Here is a 22,465-nt window from a genome sequence, read left to right as displayed (position 1 = left end):
AGGGCATTGACCACAAAGTCAGTGTTACATAACTGGATGTATCTACTTGAAACTTCAGTGAAAACTATGTGGTAAATATATTTCTATAATCAAAGGAAAAAGCAAGCCTAATTCAGATCTTAACCATAAGGAAGCCAAATTCTCTTTGTAGCTTGAAATGAAAAACATGCTCCTCTTATGTTTCTCAGGGAACATGAGAGCCAAGAAGACTAAAATTATCTCTTTCCATGGTGTACATCAAATACCCCTCTCTCTCTCTTTTTTTTTGGGGGGGGTCTGGTCGTGGGGCCTGAACTCTGGGACTGGGCGCTGTCCCTCAGCTCTTCAGCTCACAGCTAGTGCTCTACCACTTGAGCCACAGCGCCACTTTTGGCTTTTTTCTTTTTGCTTATGTAGTTCTGAGGAATTGAACACAGGGCCTCAGGCATGCAAGGCAAGCGCTCTACCACTGAGCCACTTCCTAGCCCCACACCCATCTCTTTCGATGGAGTACAACAGACACCCACCTGATTAACTCAGAGAGGTGGTAGTGCACTTGATATGCAGGAACGGGAATCATACGCCCTTCCTGCTCTCCCAGTGTGGATGGAGTACAAGCTTCTCTCCCTGATTTCTTCTCATAGCAGGAACTGGTCTGTGCAGTCAGGCTCCCACAGGGTTTATAACCCTGAGGAGAATTAGAGTGGAATTGTCACTCACTGTCTTTTTCTCACTTTGGTAGGAGAAGCATGTTCATTGTTGTCACCTCTCATTCTGTGGTTGGTTTCAGGGAGCACGGTGCTATCTGCAGCCTCCACCACGTCAGGCCCAGGATCCTCAGCCAGACCAGCTACCACTTCTGCTAGCCACAGATCAGGTAAGGAAAAGGGAAAGCCATTGCATGTGCAGGTTTTTAAGTGCATGGATGGTGAACTCTTTCATTCTCAGTTTATGTAGCATGGTGCCAATGGAAAGAAATAGGAAGAGACTGGAGTTAAGAAGGGACCAGGTTCTGTAGCAACAGTGCTACAGGGAGAACAGGGGGCCAGGATCACATGATGTTTCTACAGCCTTGTTCCAGAATTCCCATCCCTTCTTGTGCTCATCAGACATGATGATTCCAGGATTCAGGAAGGCTGTTCAGGATTCATACAATGACTGCAAATTAACATCAAATTTGTAGGATCCTTCTGAGATTCGCTGAAATTACATTTGGGGTAGAAGGGCCCTAGATATAATGAGTATTTTCAGAAGGTCTGTAGTTGATTCTGGAAACATATTGTTTCTAATTCACTGGATTCCAGTATCTTCTTATTAATGCAAGTAACAATGAAGTTTATGTGCCTTAGAAATTTAACATGTACCGGCTGACATCTTTAGAATTATATACAATTTTAGGAGCCCTTTATATGGAGAGGGAGTTAGAAATGGCAAAGTGTACCTGAATATGTGACAGCTATTTAGAAACAGGCAATGTGACCTGTTGTTCTGTAGGACAGCTGTTAAATGCTTCCTGTTTCCTGTGGCAGGCACCACAGGACCAGCAGCTGGTGAATCTACTGGAGCCCCAAGCAGTGAACCCTCAACAGCTGAGGCCACATCAGGTGAGGAGAGCAGGGTTTGTTCCAGGAACTGCTAAGTCAAAAGACAACGTTGTTCATCAGGACCTGCCCATGTTTAAGCCAAGTAGCTGGGAACACTGTGTGAAGTTGTACTGGGAATCAATCTCATGTGGGAAGAATGCTTTGTAAGAAAACCATCTCACCCCTGCCCAAGAGCCACAGGAGATCAAATTTTAAGGAAATATGTTAGATCAGAATGTTAGGCATATCCATGGAAACAGTTTGAGACCATTCCTCTTATGTTTGTAAAATACTAGCTTTTGCTATATTATATTTCATATTTATGTCAAATTGTGGACCTGTATATAAAACATCCATTGAGGACATACTGGCAATTCCATCAATTCTTTTGTCACACTTTCTCGGAAGACCCAGTCAGATTTTGATTCAGGGACCAACATTGGGTTTGGGGGTCTGCTGTCAACCAATGGAGTGGCCTGGAGGGATAAATGGGAAGAATCTGATATTACATGGAGAAAAAGGTGTTGCCAGCATCAGAGGGTTTATGTGAGGTTCAGCATGCTGATAACAGGGGGCACATGGTCACATGTCACTGTTGGCTTTTTCAAATCAGCAAGAACAGAAATTCCTACCTCACCCACACCTATTGGCAAAGAATCCAGCACCCTCAGAGAATCAAGCCCTGGAACTGTGACCCAAGGAAACTCAGGTAAATCAAGGCAGGCACTATAGCACCTACCCACAAGTGAAAATATCAGAGTGGGTCAGCTGTGGAAAATGAAGCACTGTTCAGAAGTATCTAAGACGCAAGCTAATGTCCTAGTCTCCAGCTTCAGGAGCATGAGTGGGCATAGCAATCATTGCTTCTGTGTTTATCAGGAACAACAGGCCAGTCTGTGGGACCGACTTCAGCATCAGGCAGGGAGATCACAGCTGGACCTCCAGGCTCAGAGACCACAGCTGTACCACGAGGCTCACAGAGCACAACTGGACCACCAGGCAGGGAGACCGCAACTAGACCAGCAAACACAGAGACCACAGCTGGACCAGCAGGCACACAGAGCACAGCTGGACCACCAGGTAGGGAGACCACAGCTGGACCATCAACCACTGAGCCCACCTGTTGTACACACCCAGCAAGCCAGACAAAGACCTCTATTGGGCACTGTGCGGTCCAGTACAATCATTGTTGTCTCCAAAGTCAGATCCTGAGAGGAAGGTTAGAGCACTTGAGAAAACATAGCAGAAAATCATGACAAGAACACATTTAAGGGAAACCCATGACAGAATCCATTTTAACCAGCTCTCAGTATGTTTTAAACCACAGTCTTGCCAGGTATGGTAGTGGTAAAACTGTAATTGCAGAATTAGGGAGGCTGAAGAAGCACGGTCACAAGTTCAAGGCCAGCTTAAGCATATAGAAGGGTTTCAAAAAAAGACCAAGAGTACAAAAATTAACTACACATTTTAACACATCATTTTTCCCCACAGGAACCAGTGGAGGAGTGGGTAGATTTGCTAGCACAACCAGTAGTGAAAGCACCCTGGAAACACAGATATGGGGAAAAAAGCACAGAGGAAACATATCTTCGACACACATGCACTTGTGCTCTACATGCAGTCAGAGACAGGATCCCTGGTGAACCCAACCATTGTTATAATATTTTTATGATGCCTGTCATGGAGCTTTTACTCAAGACCTGGGCACTGTCCCCTGAGCTCTTCTTAGAGCGAAGGGTCTCACAGACTTTACTGCCTTGTCTGGCTTTGAACACTGATCTTCAGATCTCAGCCTCCTGAGTACTAAAGATTATAGGCAGGAACCATGGTTGCCCTTCCCAACCATTGTTACTTTGGTGATGGCCTGTGATTAGAAAATTGGAGAAAATAACTCTATGACACTCAGAGAAATACTGTAGGATACAAGAAAAGTTTGGGAAGCACTTGTCTTCTTATTCTGGTCCCTGACAGAGACAGAAGAATCAATTATCAGGCAGATTTAGAAGACAAAAGATAAGTAAGAAGACTCCACTGGGAAAAAAGTATGAGCTGTATCAGAACAAAACTTAAGATTAGATCCAAACATTCGGAGCTAACAAATCAAGGTACCTACGTGATGATTACATTTAAGTACAATACCTTAGGGCAGTGAGCACAAACTCAGTGTTGCATGACTCACTGGATGTATCTACTTGAAACTCCAGTGAAAATTAGGTAGTAAATACATTTCCAAAGGCAAAGGAAAAAGCAAACCTAATTCAGGGCTTAACCATAAGGAAGCCAAACTCTCTTTGTAGCTTGCAATGAAAAGCATGCTCCCATTGCGTATCTCAAGGAACAGGAGATCCATGCAGATTCTGAAATTCTTTCCTTCGATGGTGTACATCAGACTCCTTTGTGTACCACCGGATCAACTCATTAGGTGATAGTGCACTTGATATGCAGTCACCAGAACCATAGGCCCTTCCTCCTGTCCCAGTGTGGATAGAGTATAAGCCTCTCTCCCTGATGTCTTCTAATAGCATGACTTGGTTTGTGGAATCAGGCTCCCACAGGGTTTATAACCCTGAGGATAATTAGAGTGGAATTGTCACTCATTGTCTTTTTTTGTTGTTGTTGTTGGTCGTGAGGCTTGACCTCTGGGCTTGGGCGCTGTCCCTGTGCTCTTCAGCTCAAGGTGAGTACTCTACTGCTTGAGCCATAGCGCCACCTCCGGTTTTCTACTGGTTTATTGTTGATAAGAGTCTCATGGACTATCCTGCCCAGACTATTTTTTAACGGCAATCCTCAGATCTCAGCCTCCTGAGTAACTAGCATTACAGGCATGAGCTGCCAGTGTCCAGCATCACTCACTGTCTTTTTCTCACTTTGGTAGAAGCATGTTTATTATTGTCACCTCTCATTCTGTGGTTGGTTTTAGGGAGCACAGTGCTGTCTGCAACCACCACGACTGCAGGCCCAGGATCCTCAGCCAGACCAGCTACCACTTCTGCTAGCCACAGATCAGGTAAGGAAAAGGGAGAGCCATTGCATGTGCAGGTTTTTAAGTGCATGGATGGTGAACTCTTTCATTCTCAGTTTATGGAGCATGGTGCCAATGGAAAGAAATAGGAAGAGACTGGAGTTAAGAAGGGACCAGGTTCTGTAGTAACAATGTTACAGGGAGAACAGGGGGTCAGGATCAGATGATGTTTCTACAGCCTTGTTCCAGCATTGGCTTCCCTCAGTGTGCTCATGAGACATGATGATTCCAGGATTCAGGAAGGCTGTTCAGGATTCAAACAATGTCTGCAAATTAACATCAAATTTGTAGGTGTCCTTCTGAGATTCACTGAATCTACATCAGGGATAGAAGGGCCCTAGCTATAATAAGTATTACCTGAAGGTCTGTAGTTGCTTCTGGAAGCAAGATTGTTTCTGATTCTCAGGATTCTAGTGTCTTAATTTTAAAGCAAGTAAAGATGAAGTTTATTTGCCTTAGACAAGTTAACGTGTACCTGCAGACACCTTTAAAATCATAAACAATTTTAGAATCCATTTTAAGAAAGAAGGAGTCAGAAATGGCAAAGTGTACCTAAATATGTGACAGCTATTTAGAAACAGGCAATGTGACCTGTTGTTCTGTAGGACAGCTGTTAAATGCTTACTGTTTCCTGTGGCAGGTACCACAGGACCAGCAGCTGGTGAAACTACTAGAGCCCCAAGCAGTGAACCCTCAACAGCTGAGGCCACATCAGGTGAGGAGAGCAGGGTTTGTTCCAGGCACTGCTTTTTTTGTCAAAAGACAATGATGTTCATCAGGACCTGCCCATGTTTAAGCCCAGTAGCTGGGAACACTGTGTGAAGTTGTACTGGGAATCAGTCTCAAGTGGGAAGAATGCTTTGTAAAAAAACCATCTCACCCCTGCCCAAGAGCCACAAGGAGATCAAATAAGGAAATCATGTTAGATCAGAATGTTAGGCAGATGCATGGAAACAGTGTGAGACCATCCCTGTTATGTTTGTAAAATACTAGCTTTTGTTATATTAGATTTCATATTTATATTACATGACGGACCTGGGTATACTTATATAAACTTTTTAAAGTATTCATTGAGGGTGAATTGGAAATTCCATCAATTCTTTTGTCACACATTGTTGAGAAGCCCTCGTCAGAGCTTAATTTGTGGGCCAACATTGGGTGTGGAAGTCTCCTGTCAACCAATGAAATGACCTGGATAGATAATAGGAGGAATCTGATATAACCTGGGGAGACAGGTGTTGCCAGCATCAGAGGGTTTATATGAGTTTCAATGTGCAGACAATAGGGGGCACATGTTCACATGTCACTCTTGGCTTTTTCAAATCAGCAAGAACAGAAGTGCCTACCTCACCCACACCTATTGGCAAAGAAGCCAGCACCCTCAGAGAATCAAGCCCTGGAACTGTGACCCAAGGAAACTCAGGTAAATCAAGGCAGGCTCTTTAATACTAACACACAAGTCAAAATATCAGAGTGGGTCAGCTGTGGAATATGAAGCACTGTTCAGAAATATCTAAGGCGCAAGCTAATGTCCTAGTCTCCAGCTTCAGAAGCATGAGTGGCTATGGCAATCACTGCGTCTGTGTTTATCAGGAACAACAGGCCAGTCTATGAGACCAACTTCAGAATCAGAGAGGGAGATCACAGCTGGACCACCAAGTACAGAAACCACAGCTGGATCAGCAGGCACTCAGAGCACAGTTGGACCACCAGGCATGGAGACCACAGCTGGAATACCAAGCAAGGGGACCACAGCTAGACCACCGGGCGCTGAGACCAGAGCTGGGGTGACCACAGCAGGACCACCAGGCACACAGAGCACAGCTGGACCACCAGGTAGGGAGACCACAGCTGAACCATCAAGCACAGAGACCACCCGTTCTATACACACAGCAAGCAAGGCAAAGCCCTTTGTGGGGTACTGTGGGTCCAGTATAAGCATTGTTGACTCCTGAGAGCAAGGTAGAGCACTTGAGAAAACATTGTAGGAAATCACGACAAGAACACATTTAAGGAAAGCCCATGACAGAATCCATTTTACCCAGCTCTCAGTATCTTTTAAAACACATTCTTGCCAGGTATGGTGGTGGTAAAACTGTAATTCCAAAATTAGGGATGCTGAAGAAGCAAGGTCACAAGTTCAAGGTCAGTTTAAACATATAGAAGGATTTCCCAAAAAAAGTCAAAAACTACAAAAAATAACTACACATTTTTAAAACATCATTTTTATTCCCACAGGAACCAGTGGAAGAGCGGGTAGAGATGCTACCCCAAGCAGTGGTGAAAGCACACTGGAAACACAGATAGGGAAGAAACAGAAGCAGAGAGGGAAGCAGTGGTAGACACACATGCACTTGTGCTCTACATGCAGTCAGAGACAGGATCCCTGGTGAACCCAACCATTGTGCTGATATTTTTATAGTGCCTGTCCTGGGGCTTTCACTCAAGGCCTGGGCACTGTCCCTTGAGCATTTGTGCTCAAGGCTACCACTTGATCCATTGCTCCACTTTGGGCCCTTTTGGTAGTTAATTGGAGCTAAGGGTCTCACAGTCTTTACTGCCTAGTCTGTCTTTGAGCACTAATCCTCAGAATTCAGCCTCCTGAGAAGTAAACCTTATAGGTGTGAGCCATGACTGCCCTCCCAACCATTGCTACTTTGGTGATGGCCCATGACTAGAAGATTAGTGAAAATATCTCTGTGACTCTCAGGGAAATATTTTAGGATACATGGAGAGTTTGGAAGCCTATGCATTCTTTTTTTTATTTACATGTTTTATTTGGAAATGTTTATACCACAACAGTGAAATTAAACTTTAGAGTTTAGACATTAGTTTAATTACCATCAGCTTATTATAAAAGGGAGATATAAAAATATTTACATGATTAAAGATCTTAGAACTTCCATGGAATGGGCTGCTTCACATGCTGTCATTTTAATGATGTATTCACTCTGCATACTTCCCAAGGATGTCACCATCTATAAATAAGACATAATCCTGGTCCTCTAGAGCATGTAGGTTCTTATTCTATTTCCACATAGAGACAGAGGAATCAATGACCATATAGACTTAGAAGACAAACACATAAGTGAGAGGACTCTACAGGGAAAAAATAAACTGTATCAGGACAAAACAAGACTAGACCCAACAATTGGGAGCTAACAAATCAAGGGACCTATGTGATAATTACATTAAACTACATACCTTATGGCAATGAGCACAAACTCAGTGTTGCATGACCCATTGGATGTATCTACTTGAAACTCCAGTGAAAACTAGGTAGTAAATACATTTCAAAAGTCACAGGAAAAAAGCAAGCCTAATTCAGGTCTTAAAAATAAGGAAGCCAAACTTTCTTTGTAGCTTGCAATGAAAAGCATGCTCCCCTTCTGTTTCTCAGGGAACAGGAGAACCAGGCAGACTCTGAAACTGTCTCTTTCCATGGTGTACATCAGACACCCCTCTCTTTCCATGATATACAACAGACACTTTGTGTGTCACCTGATCAACTCAGGCAGGTGGTAGTGCACTGGATATGCAAGGAACAGATCCATGGGGCCTTCCTGCTCTCTCAGTGTGGATGGAGTGCAAGCCTCTCTCCCTGATTTCTTCTCATAGCAGGAGCTGGTCTGTGCAGTCAGACTCCCACAAAGTTTATAATGCTGAGGAGAATTGGAGTGGAATTGTCATTCATTGTCTTTTTTTCATTTTGGTAGGAGAAGCATGTTCATTATTGTCACCTCTCATTCTGTGGTTGGTTTTAGGGAGCACCGTGCTGTCTGCAGCCTCCACCACTGCAGGCCCAGGATCCTCAGCCAGACCAGCTACCACTTCTGCTAGCCACAGATCAGGTAAGGAAAAGGGAGAGCCATTGCATGTGCAGGTTTTTAAGTGCATGGATGGTGAACTCTTTCATTCTCAGTTTATGGAGCATGGTGCCAATGGAAAGAAATAGGAAGAGACTGGAGTTAAGAAGGGACCAGGTTCTGTAGCAACAGTGTTACAGGGAGAACAGGGGGCCAGGATCACATGATGTTTCCACAGCCTTGTTCCAGCATTGGTTCCCTCAGTGTGCTCATGAGACATGATGATTCCAGGATTCAGGAAGGCTGTTCAGGATTCAAACAATGGCTGCAAATTAACATCAAATTTGTAGGTGTCCTTCTGAGATTCACTGAATCTACATTAGGGGTAGAAGGGCCCTAGTTATAATATGTATATCCTGAAGGTCTGTAGTTGATTCTAGAAACAAGATTGTTTCTGATTCACAGGATTCCAGTATCTTCTTATTAATGCAAGTAAAGATGAACTTTATTTGCCTTAGACAAGTTAACGTGTACCCACTGATGTCTTTAGAATCATATACAATTTTAGGATCCCTTTTTAGAGAGAGTGAGTCAGAAATGGCAAAGTGTACCTGAATATGTGACACCTATTTAGAAACAGGCAATGTGACCTGTGGTTCTGTAGGACAGCTGTTAAATGCTTACTGTTTCCTGTGGCAGGCACCACAGGACCAGCAGCTGGTGAATCTACTAGAGCCCCAAGCAGTGAACCCTCAACAGCTGAGGCCACATCAGGTGAGGGGAGCAGGGTTTGTTCCAGGCACTGCTTTTTGTCAAAAGACAACATTGTTCATCAGGACCTGCCCATGTTTAAGCCAAGTAGCTGGGAACACTGTGTGAAGTTGTACTGGGAATCAGTCTCAAGTGGGAAGAATGCTTTGTAAGAAAACCATCTCACCCCTGCCCAAGAGCCACAAGGAGATCAAATAAAGAAATAATATTTGATCAGAATATTAGGCATATGCATGGAAACAATTTGAGACCTTCCCACTTACGTTTTTAAATACTAGCTTTTGTTATATTAGATTTCATATTTATATTAAATGATAGACCTGGATATAAAATATTCATTGAGGTCATATTGGAAATCAATCAATACTTTTGACACACATTGTTGAGAAGACCCAGTCAGAGTTTGATTCGTGGACTTGTATTGGGTTTGGTGGTTTGCTGTAAACCAGTGGAGTGTCCTGGAGATATTAATGCGAAGAATCTGATACAACATGGGGAGACAGGTGTTGCCAGCATCAGAGGGTTTATGTGCGGTTCAGCATGCTGAAAACAGAGGGCACATGGCACATGTCACTCTTTGCTTTTTCAAATCAGCAAGAACAGAAGTGCCTACCTCACCCACACCTATTGGCAAAGAAGCCAGCACCCTCAGAGAATCAAGCCCTGGAACTGTGACCCAAGAAAACTCAGGTAAATCCAGGCAGGCACTTTAGCACCTACACACAAGTGAAAATATCAGAGTGGGTCAACTGTGGAAAATGAGGCGCAACCTAATGACATAGTCTCCATCTTCAAGAGCATGAGTTGGCATCGCAGTCATTGTTGCTGTATTTTTAGGAACAACAGGCAAGTCTGTGGGACCGACTTCAGCATCAGGCAGGGAGATCACAGCTAGACCTCCAGGCTCAGAGACCACAGCTGGATCACGAGGCACACAGAGCATAGTTAGAACACCAAGCAAGGAGACCACAGCTGGACCATCAAGCACCCAGACCACAGCTGGACCACCAGGTAAAGAGACCACAGTTGAACCGGAAAGCACTGAGACCACACTTTCTACCCACCCAGCAAGCAAGACACAGCCCTCTGTGGGGCACTGTGGAGTCCAGTATAAGCATTGTTGACTCCAAAGTGAGATCCTGAGAGCAAGGTTAGAGCACTTGAGAAAACATTGTAGGAAATCATGACAAAAACACCTTTTAGAAAGCCTATGACAGAATCCATTTTACCCAGCTCTCAGTATGTTTTAAACTACATTTTTGCCAGGTATGGTGGTGGTAAATATGTAATTCTAAAATTAGGGAGGCTGAAGAAGCAAGGTCACAATTTAAGGCCAGCTTAAGCATATAGAAGCGTTTCAAAAAAGTCCAAGAGCACAAAAAATAACTACACATTTTTATATCATCATTTTTCTTCCCACAGGAACCAGTAGAGGAGCCGGTAGAGTTGCTACCACAAGCAGTAGTGAAAGCACATCTGGAAACACAGATAGGGAAGAAACAGAAGCAGAGAGGGAAGCAGTGGTAGACACACATGCACTTGTGCTCTACATGCAGTCAGAGACAGGATCCCTGGTGAACCCAACCATTGTGCTGATATTTTTATGGTGCCTGTCCTGGGGCTTTCACTCAAGGCCTAGGCAGTGTCCTTTGAGCTATTGTGCTCAAGGCTAGCACTTGATCTATCACTCTACTTTGGAGTTAAGAGTCCCAAAGACTTTACTGCCCAGTCTGGCTTTGAACATTGATCCTCAGATCTCAGCCTCCTGAGTCGTAAACCTTATAAACATGCTTCTTTGGTGATGGCCCATGACTAGAAGATTAGAGACAATAACTATATGATTTTCAGGGAAATATTTTAGGATACAGGAAAAGTTTGGGAAACACATGCATTCTTTTTTTCATTTACATGTTTTATTTGGAAATGTTTATACCACAACAGTGAAATTAAACTTTAGAGAAAATGGATGTCATTAGTTTAGTTACCATCAGCTTAGTATAAAAGGGAGATATAAAAAGTATGTACATGATTAAAGATCTTGGGATTTCCATGGAATGGGCCGCTTCACATGCTGTCATTTTAGTGATGTATTCACTCTACATACTTCCTAAGAATGTCACCATTCCTAAATAAGACATAATCCTTGTCCTCTAGAGCAGCTGTGTTCTTATTCTAGTTCCTGATAGAGACAGAGGAATCGATAATCATATAGACTTAGAAGACAAAAAAAAGTAAGTGAGAGGACTCCACTGGGAAAAAGAATAAACTATATCAGAACAAAACAAGACTAGACCCAACCTTTGGGAGCTAACAAATCAAAGTACCTACGTGATCATTACATTTAAGTAAACTACCTTAGGGCAATAAGAACAAACTCAATGTTGCATGACCCACTGCATGTATCTATTTGACAATTCAGTGAAAATTATGTGGTAAATATATTTCTATAATCAAAGGAAAAAGCAAGCCTAATTCAAGTCTTAACCAAAAGGAAGCCAAACTGTATTCGTAGCTTGCATGAAAAGCATACTCCCCTTCTGTATCTCAGGGAACAGGAGATGCAGGCAGCCTCTGAAGTTATCTTTCCATGGTGTACATCAGACACTTTTGTGTACCATCTGATCAACTCATTCAGATGGTAGTGCACTTGATATGAAGGCACCAGAATCATAGGCCTATCCTGCTCTCCCAGTGTGGTTGGAGTACAAGCCTCTCTCCCTGATGTCTTCTCATAGCAGGAGCTGGTCTGTGGACTCAGTCTCCCACAGGGTTTATAACCCTGAGAAGAATTGGAGTGGAATTGTCACCCACTGTATTTTCTCACTTTGGTAGGAGAAGCATGTTCATTGTTGTCACCTCTCATTCTGTGGTTGGTTTTAGGGAGCACGGTGCTGTCTGCAGCCTCCACCACGGCAGGCCCAGGATCCTCAGCCAGACCAGCTACCACTTCTGCTAGCCACAGATCAGGTAAGGAAAAGGGAGAGCCATTGCATGTGCAGGTTTTTAAGAGCATGGATGGTGAACTCTTTCATTCTCAGTTCATGGAGCATGGTGCCAATGGAAAGAAATAGGAAGAGACTGGAGTTAAGAAGGAACCAGGTTCTGTAGTAACAGTGTTACAGGGAGAATAGGGGGCCAGGATCACATGATGTTTCCACAGCCTTGTTCCAGCATTGGCATCCCTCAGTGTGCTCATGAGACATGATGATTCCAGGATTCAGGAAGGCTGTTCAGGATTCAAACAATGGCTGCAAATTAACATCAAATTTGTAGGGGTCCTTCTGAGATTCACTGAATCTACATCAGGGGTAGAAGGGCCCTAGCTATAATAATTATTTCCTGAATATCTGTTGTTGCTTCTGGAAGCAAGATTGTTTCTGATTCACAGGATTACAGTGTCTTATTATTAATGCAAGTAAAGATGAACTTTATTTGCCTTAGACAAGTTAATGTGTACCCACTGACATCTTTAGAATCATATACAATTTTAGGATCCCGTTTTAGAAAAAGTGAGTCAGAAATGGCAAAGTGTACCTGAATGTGTGACAGCTATTTAGAAACAGGCAATGTGACCTGTTGTTCTGTAGGACAGCTGTTAAATGCTTACTGTTTCCTGTGGCAGGCACCACAGGACCAGCTGGTGAAACTACTAGAGCCCCAAGCAGTGAACCCTCAACAGCTGAGGCCACATCAGGTGAGGAGAGCAGGGTTTGTTCCAGGCACTGCTAAGTCAACAGACAACGATGTTCATTAGGACCTGCCCTTGTTTAAGCCAAGTAGCTGGGAACACTGTGTGAAGTTGTACTGGGAATCAGTCTCAAGTGGGAAGAATGCTTTGTAAGAAAACCATCTCACCCCTGCCCAAGAGCCAGAAGGAGATCAAATTTTAAGGAAATCATGTTAGATCAGAATATTAGACATATGCATGGAAATGGTTTGAGACCATCCCTCTTATGTTTGTAAAATAGTAGCTTTTGTTATATTAGATTTCATATTTATGTTAAATGATGCACCAGAATATAAAGCATCCTTTGAGGCCATACTGGAAATTCCATCAATACTTTTGTCACACATTGTTGAGAAGACCCAGTCAGAGTTTGATCCGGGAACCTACATTGGGTTTTGGGGTCTGCTGTCAACCAATGCAGTGGCCTGGGAGGAATCTGATATAACATGGAGAAATATTTGTTGCCAGCATCAGAGGGTTTATGTGAGGTTCAGCATGTTGATAACAGGGGGGCACATGTTCACATATGACTCATTGCTTTTTCAAATCAGCAAGAACAGAAATGCCTAACTCACCCACACCTATTGGCAAAGAAGCCAGCACCCTCAGAGAATCAAGCCCTGGAACTGTGACCCAAGGAAACTCAGGTAAATCAAGGCAGGCACTATAGCACCTACACATAAGTGAAACTATCAGAGTGGGTCAGCTGTGGAAAATGAAGCACTATTCAGAAATATCTAAGGTGCAAGCTAATGGCTTATTCTCTAGCTTCAAGAGCATGAGTGGGCATAGCAATCATTGCTTTTGTGTTTATCAGGAACAACCGGCCAGTCTGTGGGACCGACTTCAGCATCAGACAGGGAGATCACAGTTAGACCTCCAGGCTCAGAGACCACAGCTGGACCACGAGGCACACAGAGCACAGCTGGACCACCAGGCAGGGAGACCACATCTGGACCACCAAGCACTGAGACCACAGCTGGAACACCAAGCAGGAAGACCACAGCTAGACCATCAAGAACAGAGACCACAGCTGGAACACCAGGCAGGGAGACCACAGCTGGACCACCAAGCACAGAGACCACAGCTGGACCACCAAGCACAGAGACCACAGCTGGACCAGCAAGCACAGAGACCACAGCTGGACCACCAATCACTAAGACCACAACTGGGGTGACCACAGCTGGACCATCAGGCACACAGAGCACAGCTGGACCACCAGGCTCGCAGACCACTGCTGGACCACCAGGCATGCAGACCACAGCTGGATCATCAAGCACTGAGACTACCCGTTCTCCACATCCAGCAGGCAAGACAAAGCCCTTTGTGGGGCACTGTGTTAGGCCCAGTATAAGCATTGTTGACTCCAAAGTGAAATAATGCGAGCAAGGTTAGAGCACTTGAGAAAACATTGTAGGAAATCATGACATGAACACATTTCCGAAAGCCCAAGAGAGAATCTGTTTTACCCTGCTCTCAGTATCCTTTAAACCACATTCTTGCCAGGTATGGTGGTAGTGAAACTGTAATTCTAGAATTAGGGAGGCTGAAGAAGGAAGGTCACAATTTCAAGGCCAGTTTGAGCCAAATAGATGGATTTCAGAAAAGACAAATAATACAAAAAAATAGCTAAACAATTTTAAAACATCATTCTTCTTCCCACTGGAACCAGTGGAAGAACAGATACAGCTGCTACCACAGGTACTAATGAAAGCGCACTTGGGAACACAGGTAGGGAAGAAATAGAGACGGTGTGGGAGCAGGCAGTAGACACTCGTGCACTTGTGCTGTAAATGCAGTCAGAGTCAGGATCCCTATGGAATCCAGCCATTGTTATGCTGGTGATGACCATTCTCCAGGAGACCAGAGAAACAGTAACTCTCTCTGTGAACATTATACTTCCTTAGTAGTATTGTAGAATGCAGGGAAAGCTTGGGAATCACACAGTTCTTGCTGTGCTTCATGATGGCGGAGGAATTGATAATACATTCAAGTTTAGAAGCGGTAGAAGGAGATAGGAATTGACTGGGAAGATGAATGAACTGGATCAAAAAGAAATTTAGGAAAGAATAGACCAAACCACTGGTGGGGGAAGGGCAACAAATTAATGTTCCTATGTGGAAATTACACTCTATTTTAAAAAAAATCTCAGGGCAATGAGCACAAGATCAGCATTACATGATTTACTGGGTTTACCTGTAACAACAACTCAAGTGAGAATCTGAGATAGACACATTCACTTTGTCAAAGGAAATAGCCAGCCTGTTTCAAGTCTTATCCATGAATTTTAGTGTCTCCTTCTGAACAACTAGCTTGTGCTGAGAGCTGTCGTTCTTTTCTTTTTAACAGAGTATATATTCTTTATTTTGTCAGCTACATTTCCAAATTTCAGATTTATTTACCACATCTTATGACTTAGTTTATATTTTAGGCGTTTGAATTGCCTGATCTTTTCACGTAACCTTTTCATGTCCATTACAATTATAAAGGTTATGTACACAGGGGTTACAGTTATACAGTCAGGTAAAGAATACATTTCTTTCTTAGACGATGCCATCTTTCTCTCATTCTCTCCCAGTTTTTCCCTCCCGTCCCCATTTTCCACATAGTGTTTCTACATATGTTCCACTATGTTTCCACACAGCTCATTTTCCACATAGTGTCCAGTGAGTACCCATAATGTATTTGTTCACCCTACATCTCTCCATTTCTGTACCCCTTTCCCCTCCCAAAGACAGATAAATGAACAAGATAAAAGGAAAAGAAAACCAACAAAAAACCCAGCAACAGACCTTTCTTAGTGAGCAGGAGATCCAATAGGACCTCCGTAGTAAATTTCTCTTTTCCATGGCGTAATCAGACACACATGGGGCCATGTGGGTCAGTTCATGCAGTATGCAGTGCACTTGAAGTTCTAGGCATTGGAGTCACAGTCTCCTGTGTGATCCCTAGCCTGGCTGTGAAGCTCAAAATCTCCCATGTTACCCTCTTGCACTAGGAGCAGATCTGTGATACATGGCTTCAACAGGATTTAGATAGAATACAGGGTTGGAGGGGGCCGGGGGCGGGGGGGAGGTTGAAGTCTTTCACTTTTTTTCCTACACTGTCAACTACTCATGGCATTGTTAGAATAACATTGATTAGCATGTGAATGGCCCCATCCCTCATTCTGTTCTTGGTTCCAGGGAACACAGTAGTGTCTGCAGCCTCCACGACTTCAAGCCCTGGATCCTCAGACAAGTCAGCTACCACTTCTGCAAGTGGTAGATCTGGTAAGGAAGCAAGAGAGTGCTTGTGCGTGCAGAGTCTAAGCCAGTGCTGTTCATTCTCTGTGTATGGAGCATGTGTACAGCTGAAACAAAAGCAGAAGACACTGTACTTAGAGACCTCTAGGTCTTACCAACAGATAGTATGGAGCACAGGAGGTCTGGACTTGATGATGTTTCTAGAATCTTATGATGACTGCAGGACTCTAAACCTAGAATGAATGATAGGCTGAATCTATCGTCAAGATTTCAATTTATACAACTGGGAGAAACACAAGTGAAGGGGTGGGCCAAAGGGGGGCGGTGAAGATGTTGAAGGGATGACACAGATCAAGGTACATTGTACACATCTACTCCTTTGTTAAATGGCAACAAAATTCAACACATAACCTAAAATTAAGTAAGGGAAGGGTGGGTGGGAGGTGTGGGTGAGAATGTTGAAGGGGTGCCGTTGATCAAGACGCGCTGCGTTCACAGACTACTTTGTTGACTGGCACCTCCTTGGTACAACTACTGAAAGATGATAAAAGTATTTTTTTTAAATACATTAAAATGGAATAGAACCATGTTGGAATACATATGCTGAGCCTTTCCCAGACTCATTAATCTGAGGATCCAGGCATTATGAATACTTCATAATATCTGTACACTTGCTTCCAAGGGTCCTCCTGAATAATGTAGCACTTTCCTTCCAGTATCTTTATAGCAAGCAAGTATGAGCAAGGGTCTCTATATCCAAGAGGAAAATAGGTACATTGGCCATCTAAGGATCATGTATGGTCTTACAATTAATTTTTGCAAAGATGCCCAGCAATAGCTGATAGTATATTGGAGATGTGGCACATATCTGGAAATGGCAGCATCCCCTTGTTCTTTTTTTGAAAAATTCTGAAAAGGTTTTGTTTTGACAGAGACCCTGGAACCATCATTTAGTGAGACAACAAGGACTCAAAGTCGTGAACCAACACCAACTCAGCACAAGTCAGGTGAGGGGGAGACTGGGGGGTCCAAGATCAGTCCTCTTATGCAAAGGGAGAGATTCTCATCAGAAACCTGCCTATGGTAGAGCAAAGTCATTGGGAAAAACTTCGTTGGTTTCCCGCAACCCCCACCCCTCCCCCCCACAGGGGAGAGTCCCATTCACTTTGTTCAAGGAAAAAGCAAGCCTATTACAGGGCCTGTTCATAAGGTGATCAAACCTTGTATGAGCTGAATCTCACATTATTGTCCCTCTTCTGAAGAATCAGGTTAAGTTGAAAATGCCATTCCTGTATTTCTCGGTAGAAAACTGTCTATGAAACTCTGCTAATGGTTTCTTTCTGTGGTGTGCATCAGACACACCTGGGACCTCCCCTGGAACATTCCATAGAGATGGCAGAACCCCCAGATCTTCAGGGACTGGAGTCACAGCTTCTGGTTAGGTTGAGGCTGGACCAGATACTCATTATCTCCCCCACCCCCGCACCCATCCCCTCCTCCTGCCTTGCCCTTCTAGCAGCAAGAGCTAGTCTGTGAAATCAGGCTTCAACAGGGATTAGGATTTTGGGGTTGAGAGGAATTGAAGAAAACTGTGTCACTTACTGGCTGTTTTGCTCACACTAGTGAGACCTCATAGTACTGGTAAAAGTAAGGTATGCACTGCCCTCACCTGTCATGCTGTTATTGGTTCCAGGGAGTACAGTGCTGTCTGCAGCCTCCACTACTGCTGGCCCCAGATCCTCAGCCAGACCAGATACAATTACTACTGGTAACCAATCAGGTAAGGAAAAGGAAGAGATACTGCATAGGCAGGGGCTTAAGGGCAGGTGTGAACTCCATTTTCGGTTTATGTCCATGGAAAGAAATAGGAATGAGACTGGAGTTAAGAAGGGACCAGATTCTTTCTAACAGTACTATAGGGAATACAGGAGCCAGGGTTAGATGATATTTCTACAGCTTTGTGCTCATGGGACATGATGATTCCAGGACACAGGATTCAAACAATGGCTGAAAATTACAATGAAATTAAAATACATATGGAGGAGTCCTTCACAGACTCCCTGAATCAGGACCTCTGGCAGAAATGCTCAGGCAGAAGAAATATTCCATTAAAAAGTTGTTTCAGATAAGTATCTTTGGATTATGAAGAACTGCATTCCAATATCTTAATATTACACAAATAAATGTGAAGACGTTCATTTACATTTAACTAGGGATGCATTTAACTAGGTATGATCTGGCATTTGTATCAAATAAAATTTTAGGATCCATTTTTAGAAAGAGTGAGTTGGAAATGGCAAAGTATAAATGAATCTGTAGTAGATATCTTGAATCAGGGCAATAGTACCTGCTGTATTGTATGAAAGCTTCTAATAAATGCTGTTTACTCTAGCAGGCACCACAAAACCATCAGCTGATGAAACAACTAGAGCCCTAAGCAGTGAACCCACGGCGACAGAAGCCAAGTCAGGTGAGGAGAGGTTGATAGTCCCAGGTCAAGACTTTTGTTGTTGTTGTTAGTTATGGGTCTTAAGCTCAGGGCCTGGGCACTGTTCCTGAGCTTCTTTTACTCAAGGCTAGTGTCTACTATTTGAGCCACAGTGCCACTTCCAGTTTTCTGGTGGTTAATTGGAGATAAGAGTCTCACAGATTTTCCTGCTGCCTTCGAGCTGTGATCCTCAGATCTCAGCCTTCTGAGAAGCTAGGTTACAGGTGTGAGCTGCCAGTGTCCCACAGGTCAAGACTTCTGTGCAAAGGGAAAGTTGTTCATCAGACACTTGCCTATGTTTTAGCAAAGGAGTTAAGAAAACCGTGTGAAGATCTAGTGTAAATCAGTTAAGTGTGGGAAAATGCATTTAGTAAACAAATTTTAAAGAAAAGAATAATTGATCCAAGTATCAGGCAAGGATCATCAGAAATACACTGGATGGTTTTCTTCTAGTGGTGTAATTATATGCTGATAACATGAAGCCATTCAATTGACAGTGGAGGAGACACATACTCTAGCAGATGAGACAGAAGTGATAAATACTTCATTCTAAGCATATTTCCACAGTACCATTCATTCATACTAAACATTCCTAAGAGCACAGCTTTGCTGTTACTGCATGCTTGTCCATGATAGTCTCAAGAGTGGAAAGCAAGTACTTAGAATCTGTAGATTGTCACAATCAGCTTATTTGTATGAAATAAAGGCTAGTGCTATATTAGGGTTGACGAATGAAAAGTAATGTATCTCAATAGACCTTTCTAAATGTTCTAAATGCTTCAATCTAACACATCATAGAAATTTTTTACTCATTTTTGAAAAGAAAAAAAAGCCTTTCATTTCCATCTCCTGGAGTTCATTTTGATAAACATTATTTTAGATGATCAGGATAAATTAAAGAGATTAAATTAAAAAGATCATTAAATATATCTCGAGTCAGAGCTCAATTCAGTGCTCAGCATACCTAAGAGTGTGGCTTCTGCATCTGCTGTCGTCCAATTGGTTGATCTGGAGGAAGTCAACGAACCATACCTGACCATGGGAAGAGCAACATTGACAGAAGCAGAGGGTTTGGGTGAAGTTACATGTGCTGACTATAATGCGACAACTTTCACATGCCCACCTTTTTGTCATCAGTAGGGCCAGGAAGCCCAGCGTCACCCACAGCTGGTACAATGGAAGCCAGCACAGCCAGGGAGCTAGCCACTGGAGCTACAAGCCCAGGAATCTCAGGTAACGCAAGATGTAGACGATGTAGATCCAAGTGTCAAAGCAGGACAGCTGTGGGGGAAAGAAAAGATAATGTTGGAAGAGAACTAATGTTCAAGATCAAATGTTCTGGAGATTTCAGCTTCAGGAGAGCTAGTGTGCCTTGTAGTCATTGTTAGCTGTGTTTACCAGGAGCAACAGACAAGTCTGGGGGAGCAAGCTCAGGACCAGACAGAGGAGCACACCCTGACCACTGACCATAAGGTTCTGGGGATGCTGGCCCTGCACACCCCACAGGCAAGCAAAACTCACTTTGGGGGGACTGTGTTAGAGCCCAACACAAGCTTTGCTGATCCCAAAGCAAGATAATGAGAATAAAATTAGGGCACTAGAGATAACATTGTAGGAAGTTACAATGAGAATGCATCTAAGAAAGGTCCACAGGATATTTTACATAGATCCCTGTATCTTTTGAACTATCCTCTTGTCTGGCATGGAGGTGTACATATGTAATCTCAGCCTTAGGGAAGCCTTCGGGGCAAGTTCAAGGCCAGCCTGTGATTTTGATAAATCTAAAAAAAAAAAAGTACACCAAAAAACACCAAGCAAACCAAAAACACCATTCTTCCCACAGGAACCAGTGGAAGAGCGAATACATTTACCACCACAGCTGCTGGTATCAGCACACCTGGAAAACCAGGTATGGAAGAAGCAAATCCAGCCCAGCATGAGGTGGTAGACAGGGGTGCACATATGCTCTATGTGTAATTAGAGAGGGGCTTCCTGGGCAGTCTAGCTGCTGTTACTTTGGTGATGGTCCATGTCCAGAAAATTAGGAAAATACAACAGCTATTTTTTTAATAACACTCTTTAAGAAGTATTGTGGAGTTGAGCACTGGTGGCTCAGGCCTATAATCCTAGCAACTCAGGAAGGTGAGATCAGAAGATCCATGTTTGAAGCCAGCCAGTGCAGAAAATTCCATGAAACTCTCATCTCCAATTAAGCAGCAAAAAAAATTGGAAATAGCACCAAGGCTCAAGTGGTAGAGTACTAGTCTTAAACAACAAAAAAACAGAAAACAAAAAAAACCAAAAAGCCACCACCACCACCAACAAAACACTCAGGGTGAGTGACCCAGCCCTGACATAGGACCAAAACACATACTGTAGCATACAGGAAGAGCTTGAGAAGCACACATTTCTCACACTTTAGTTCATGATGGCGAAGGCACAATCAATATTCATACATGCTTAGAGATGAAGCATAAGCATGACAAAAATCTACTGTATGAAGTGGACCCTAAGATAATTAAAGAACGGAGAAGGGGTGACATCCAAAAAGAAATAGACTTGTTACCTAACCTAGGTAACATTAATCCCTCTGTACTTTACCTTTATGACAACTAGAAAACAAACAATAGATCAGAGCATTCAAAATTAAATGCTAATGTACCTACACAATTACTATTTTTTTTATTTTTATTTTTCTTGGTTGTGGGGCTAGAACTCAGAGCCTGGGTGCTGTCCCTGAGCGTTTTTGCTTAAGGCTAGTGCTCTACTACTTTGAACCACAGCTCCACTTCCAGTTTTCTGGTGTTAATTGGAGATAAGAGAGTCTTATGGCCTTTCCTTCCCCTGGCTGACTTCGACCACAATCCTCAGTTCTCAGCCTCTGGAGTAGCTAGGATTACAGGTATGAGCCACTGGTGTCCAGTGATTGCTATATTTCATTCATTACAAAGTACCTTAGGGTACATGGCTCATGAGTTTCTGATCATGAGTATAGATTCAGTGCTACATTCCCTTGATATATATAGAACAAGAACTTTAGGGAAAATTATGGGATAGATCCCTTCACTTTGTCAAAAGGAAAAGCAAAAGCAAACCTATGTCAGGTCCTATTTATAACGATCCCAAGACTTTGTTTGCTTAAGCAGCATCTTTCTGTATCTCCTTGCAGAAGGACTAGTCTGAGAGTTGCTTCTTTGTTTTCCAGTAAAGCCTAGTGCTGGTAGAGCTCTCCTACCAGGCACACCTTGAGTGTCATTTGGAACAACCATGAAGGTGACAGTACTACCTGGAAATTTACACACAAGAACCCCAGGATCTTGTCAGGGCCACCTGGCTGGCAACTCAGCATCTCTCCCTGATGTGATTTTTTTTTCAATAGGTCTTCATCTGTAAAATCAGACTTAGGCAGGGAATGGAATAGAGTTTAAGAGAGTTGGTTGGGGATTGGGTCTTTGTCTTTTTCTCAAGTCCTCATGGCATTGCTAGGAGTAACGTATACAGTATTTTCATCTCCCATGCTGCTCTTGGTTCCAGGGAACACAGCAGTGACTTCTGGCTCTACCTCTCCAGGCCCCGGATCCTCATCCAGGCCAGCTACAACAACTGCTAGCGGCACACAGGGTGAGGAAGGAGAAGAGGGCTTGAGTGTTTAGGGGTTAAGGGAGTGTATGGTAAACTCCATCATTCTTGGTGTGTAGGACAGTGTCAAGAGGGGAATAAATAGGATGAGACTGGAGTTTTAGAATCTCATTCCTTAACAACAGTAGAGCACAGACAGTCAGGATTAGATGCTATTCCTGTCATCTTGTCCTATTAGTTGTAGCCCTTAGTATGCTCATGGCCC

At 43.3% G+C, this 22,465-nt stretch overlaps 1 protein-coding gene across 1 annotated transcript in view; it reads left to right on the top strand.

The window, feature by feature from the left end:
- Positions 1-22,465, top strand: part of LOC105987466 (mucin-12-like) — a 98,614-nt gene that overhangs the window by 10,551 nt on the left and 65,598 nt on the right. The window contains exons 10-27 of the mRNA XM_013018724.1: positions 770-856; positions 1,509-1,583; positions 2,442-2,642; positions 3,054-3,201; positions 5,225-5,299; positions 5,912-6,007; positions 6,178-6,420; positions 9,090-9,164; positions 9,756-9,851; positions 9,999-10,172; positions 12,784-12,855; positions 13,440-13,535; positions 13,706-14,197; positions 17,066-17,140; positions 17,827-17,913; positions 18,526-18,603; positions 19,973-20,127; positions 20,465-20,530. Of these exons, the coding sequence (XP_012874178.1) occupies positions 770-856; positions 1,509-1,583; positions 2,442-2,642; positions 3,054-3,201; positions 5,225-5,299; positions 5,912-6,007; positions 6,178-6,420; positions 9,090-9,164; positions 9,756-9,851; positions 9,999-10,172; positions 12,784-12,855; positions 13,440-13,535; positions 13,706-14,197; positions 17,066-17,140; positions 17,827-17,913; positions 18,526-18,603; positions 19,973-20,127; positions 20,465-20,530 (2,391 nt within the window). The remainder of the gene's footprint in view (positions 1-769; positions 857-1,508; positions 1,584-2,441; positions 2,643-3,053; positions 3,202-5,224; positions 5,300-5,911; positions 6,008-6,177; positions 6,421-9,089; positions 9,165-9,755; positions 9,852-9,998; positions 10,173-12,783; positions 12,856-13,439; positions 13,536-13,705; positions 14,198-17,065; positions 17,141-17,826; positions 17,914-18,525; positions 18,604-19,972; positions 20,128-20,464; positions 20,531-22,465) is intronic.

Source organism: Dipodomys ordii, unplaced genomic scaffold, assembly GCF_000151885.1.
Source record: "Dipodomys ordii isolate 6190 unplaced genomic scaffold, Dord_2.0 Scaffold42, whole genome shotgun sequence".
Classification (NCBI taxonomy): domain Eukaryota; kingdom Metazoa; phylum Chordata; class Mammalia; order Rodentia; family Heteromyidae; genus Dipodomys; species Dipodomys ordii.
The sequence above is the reverse complement of the archived record's forward strand: the minus strand, read 5'-3'. Positions and strand labels throughout refer to the sequence as shown.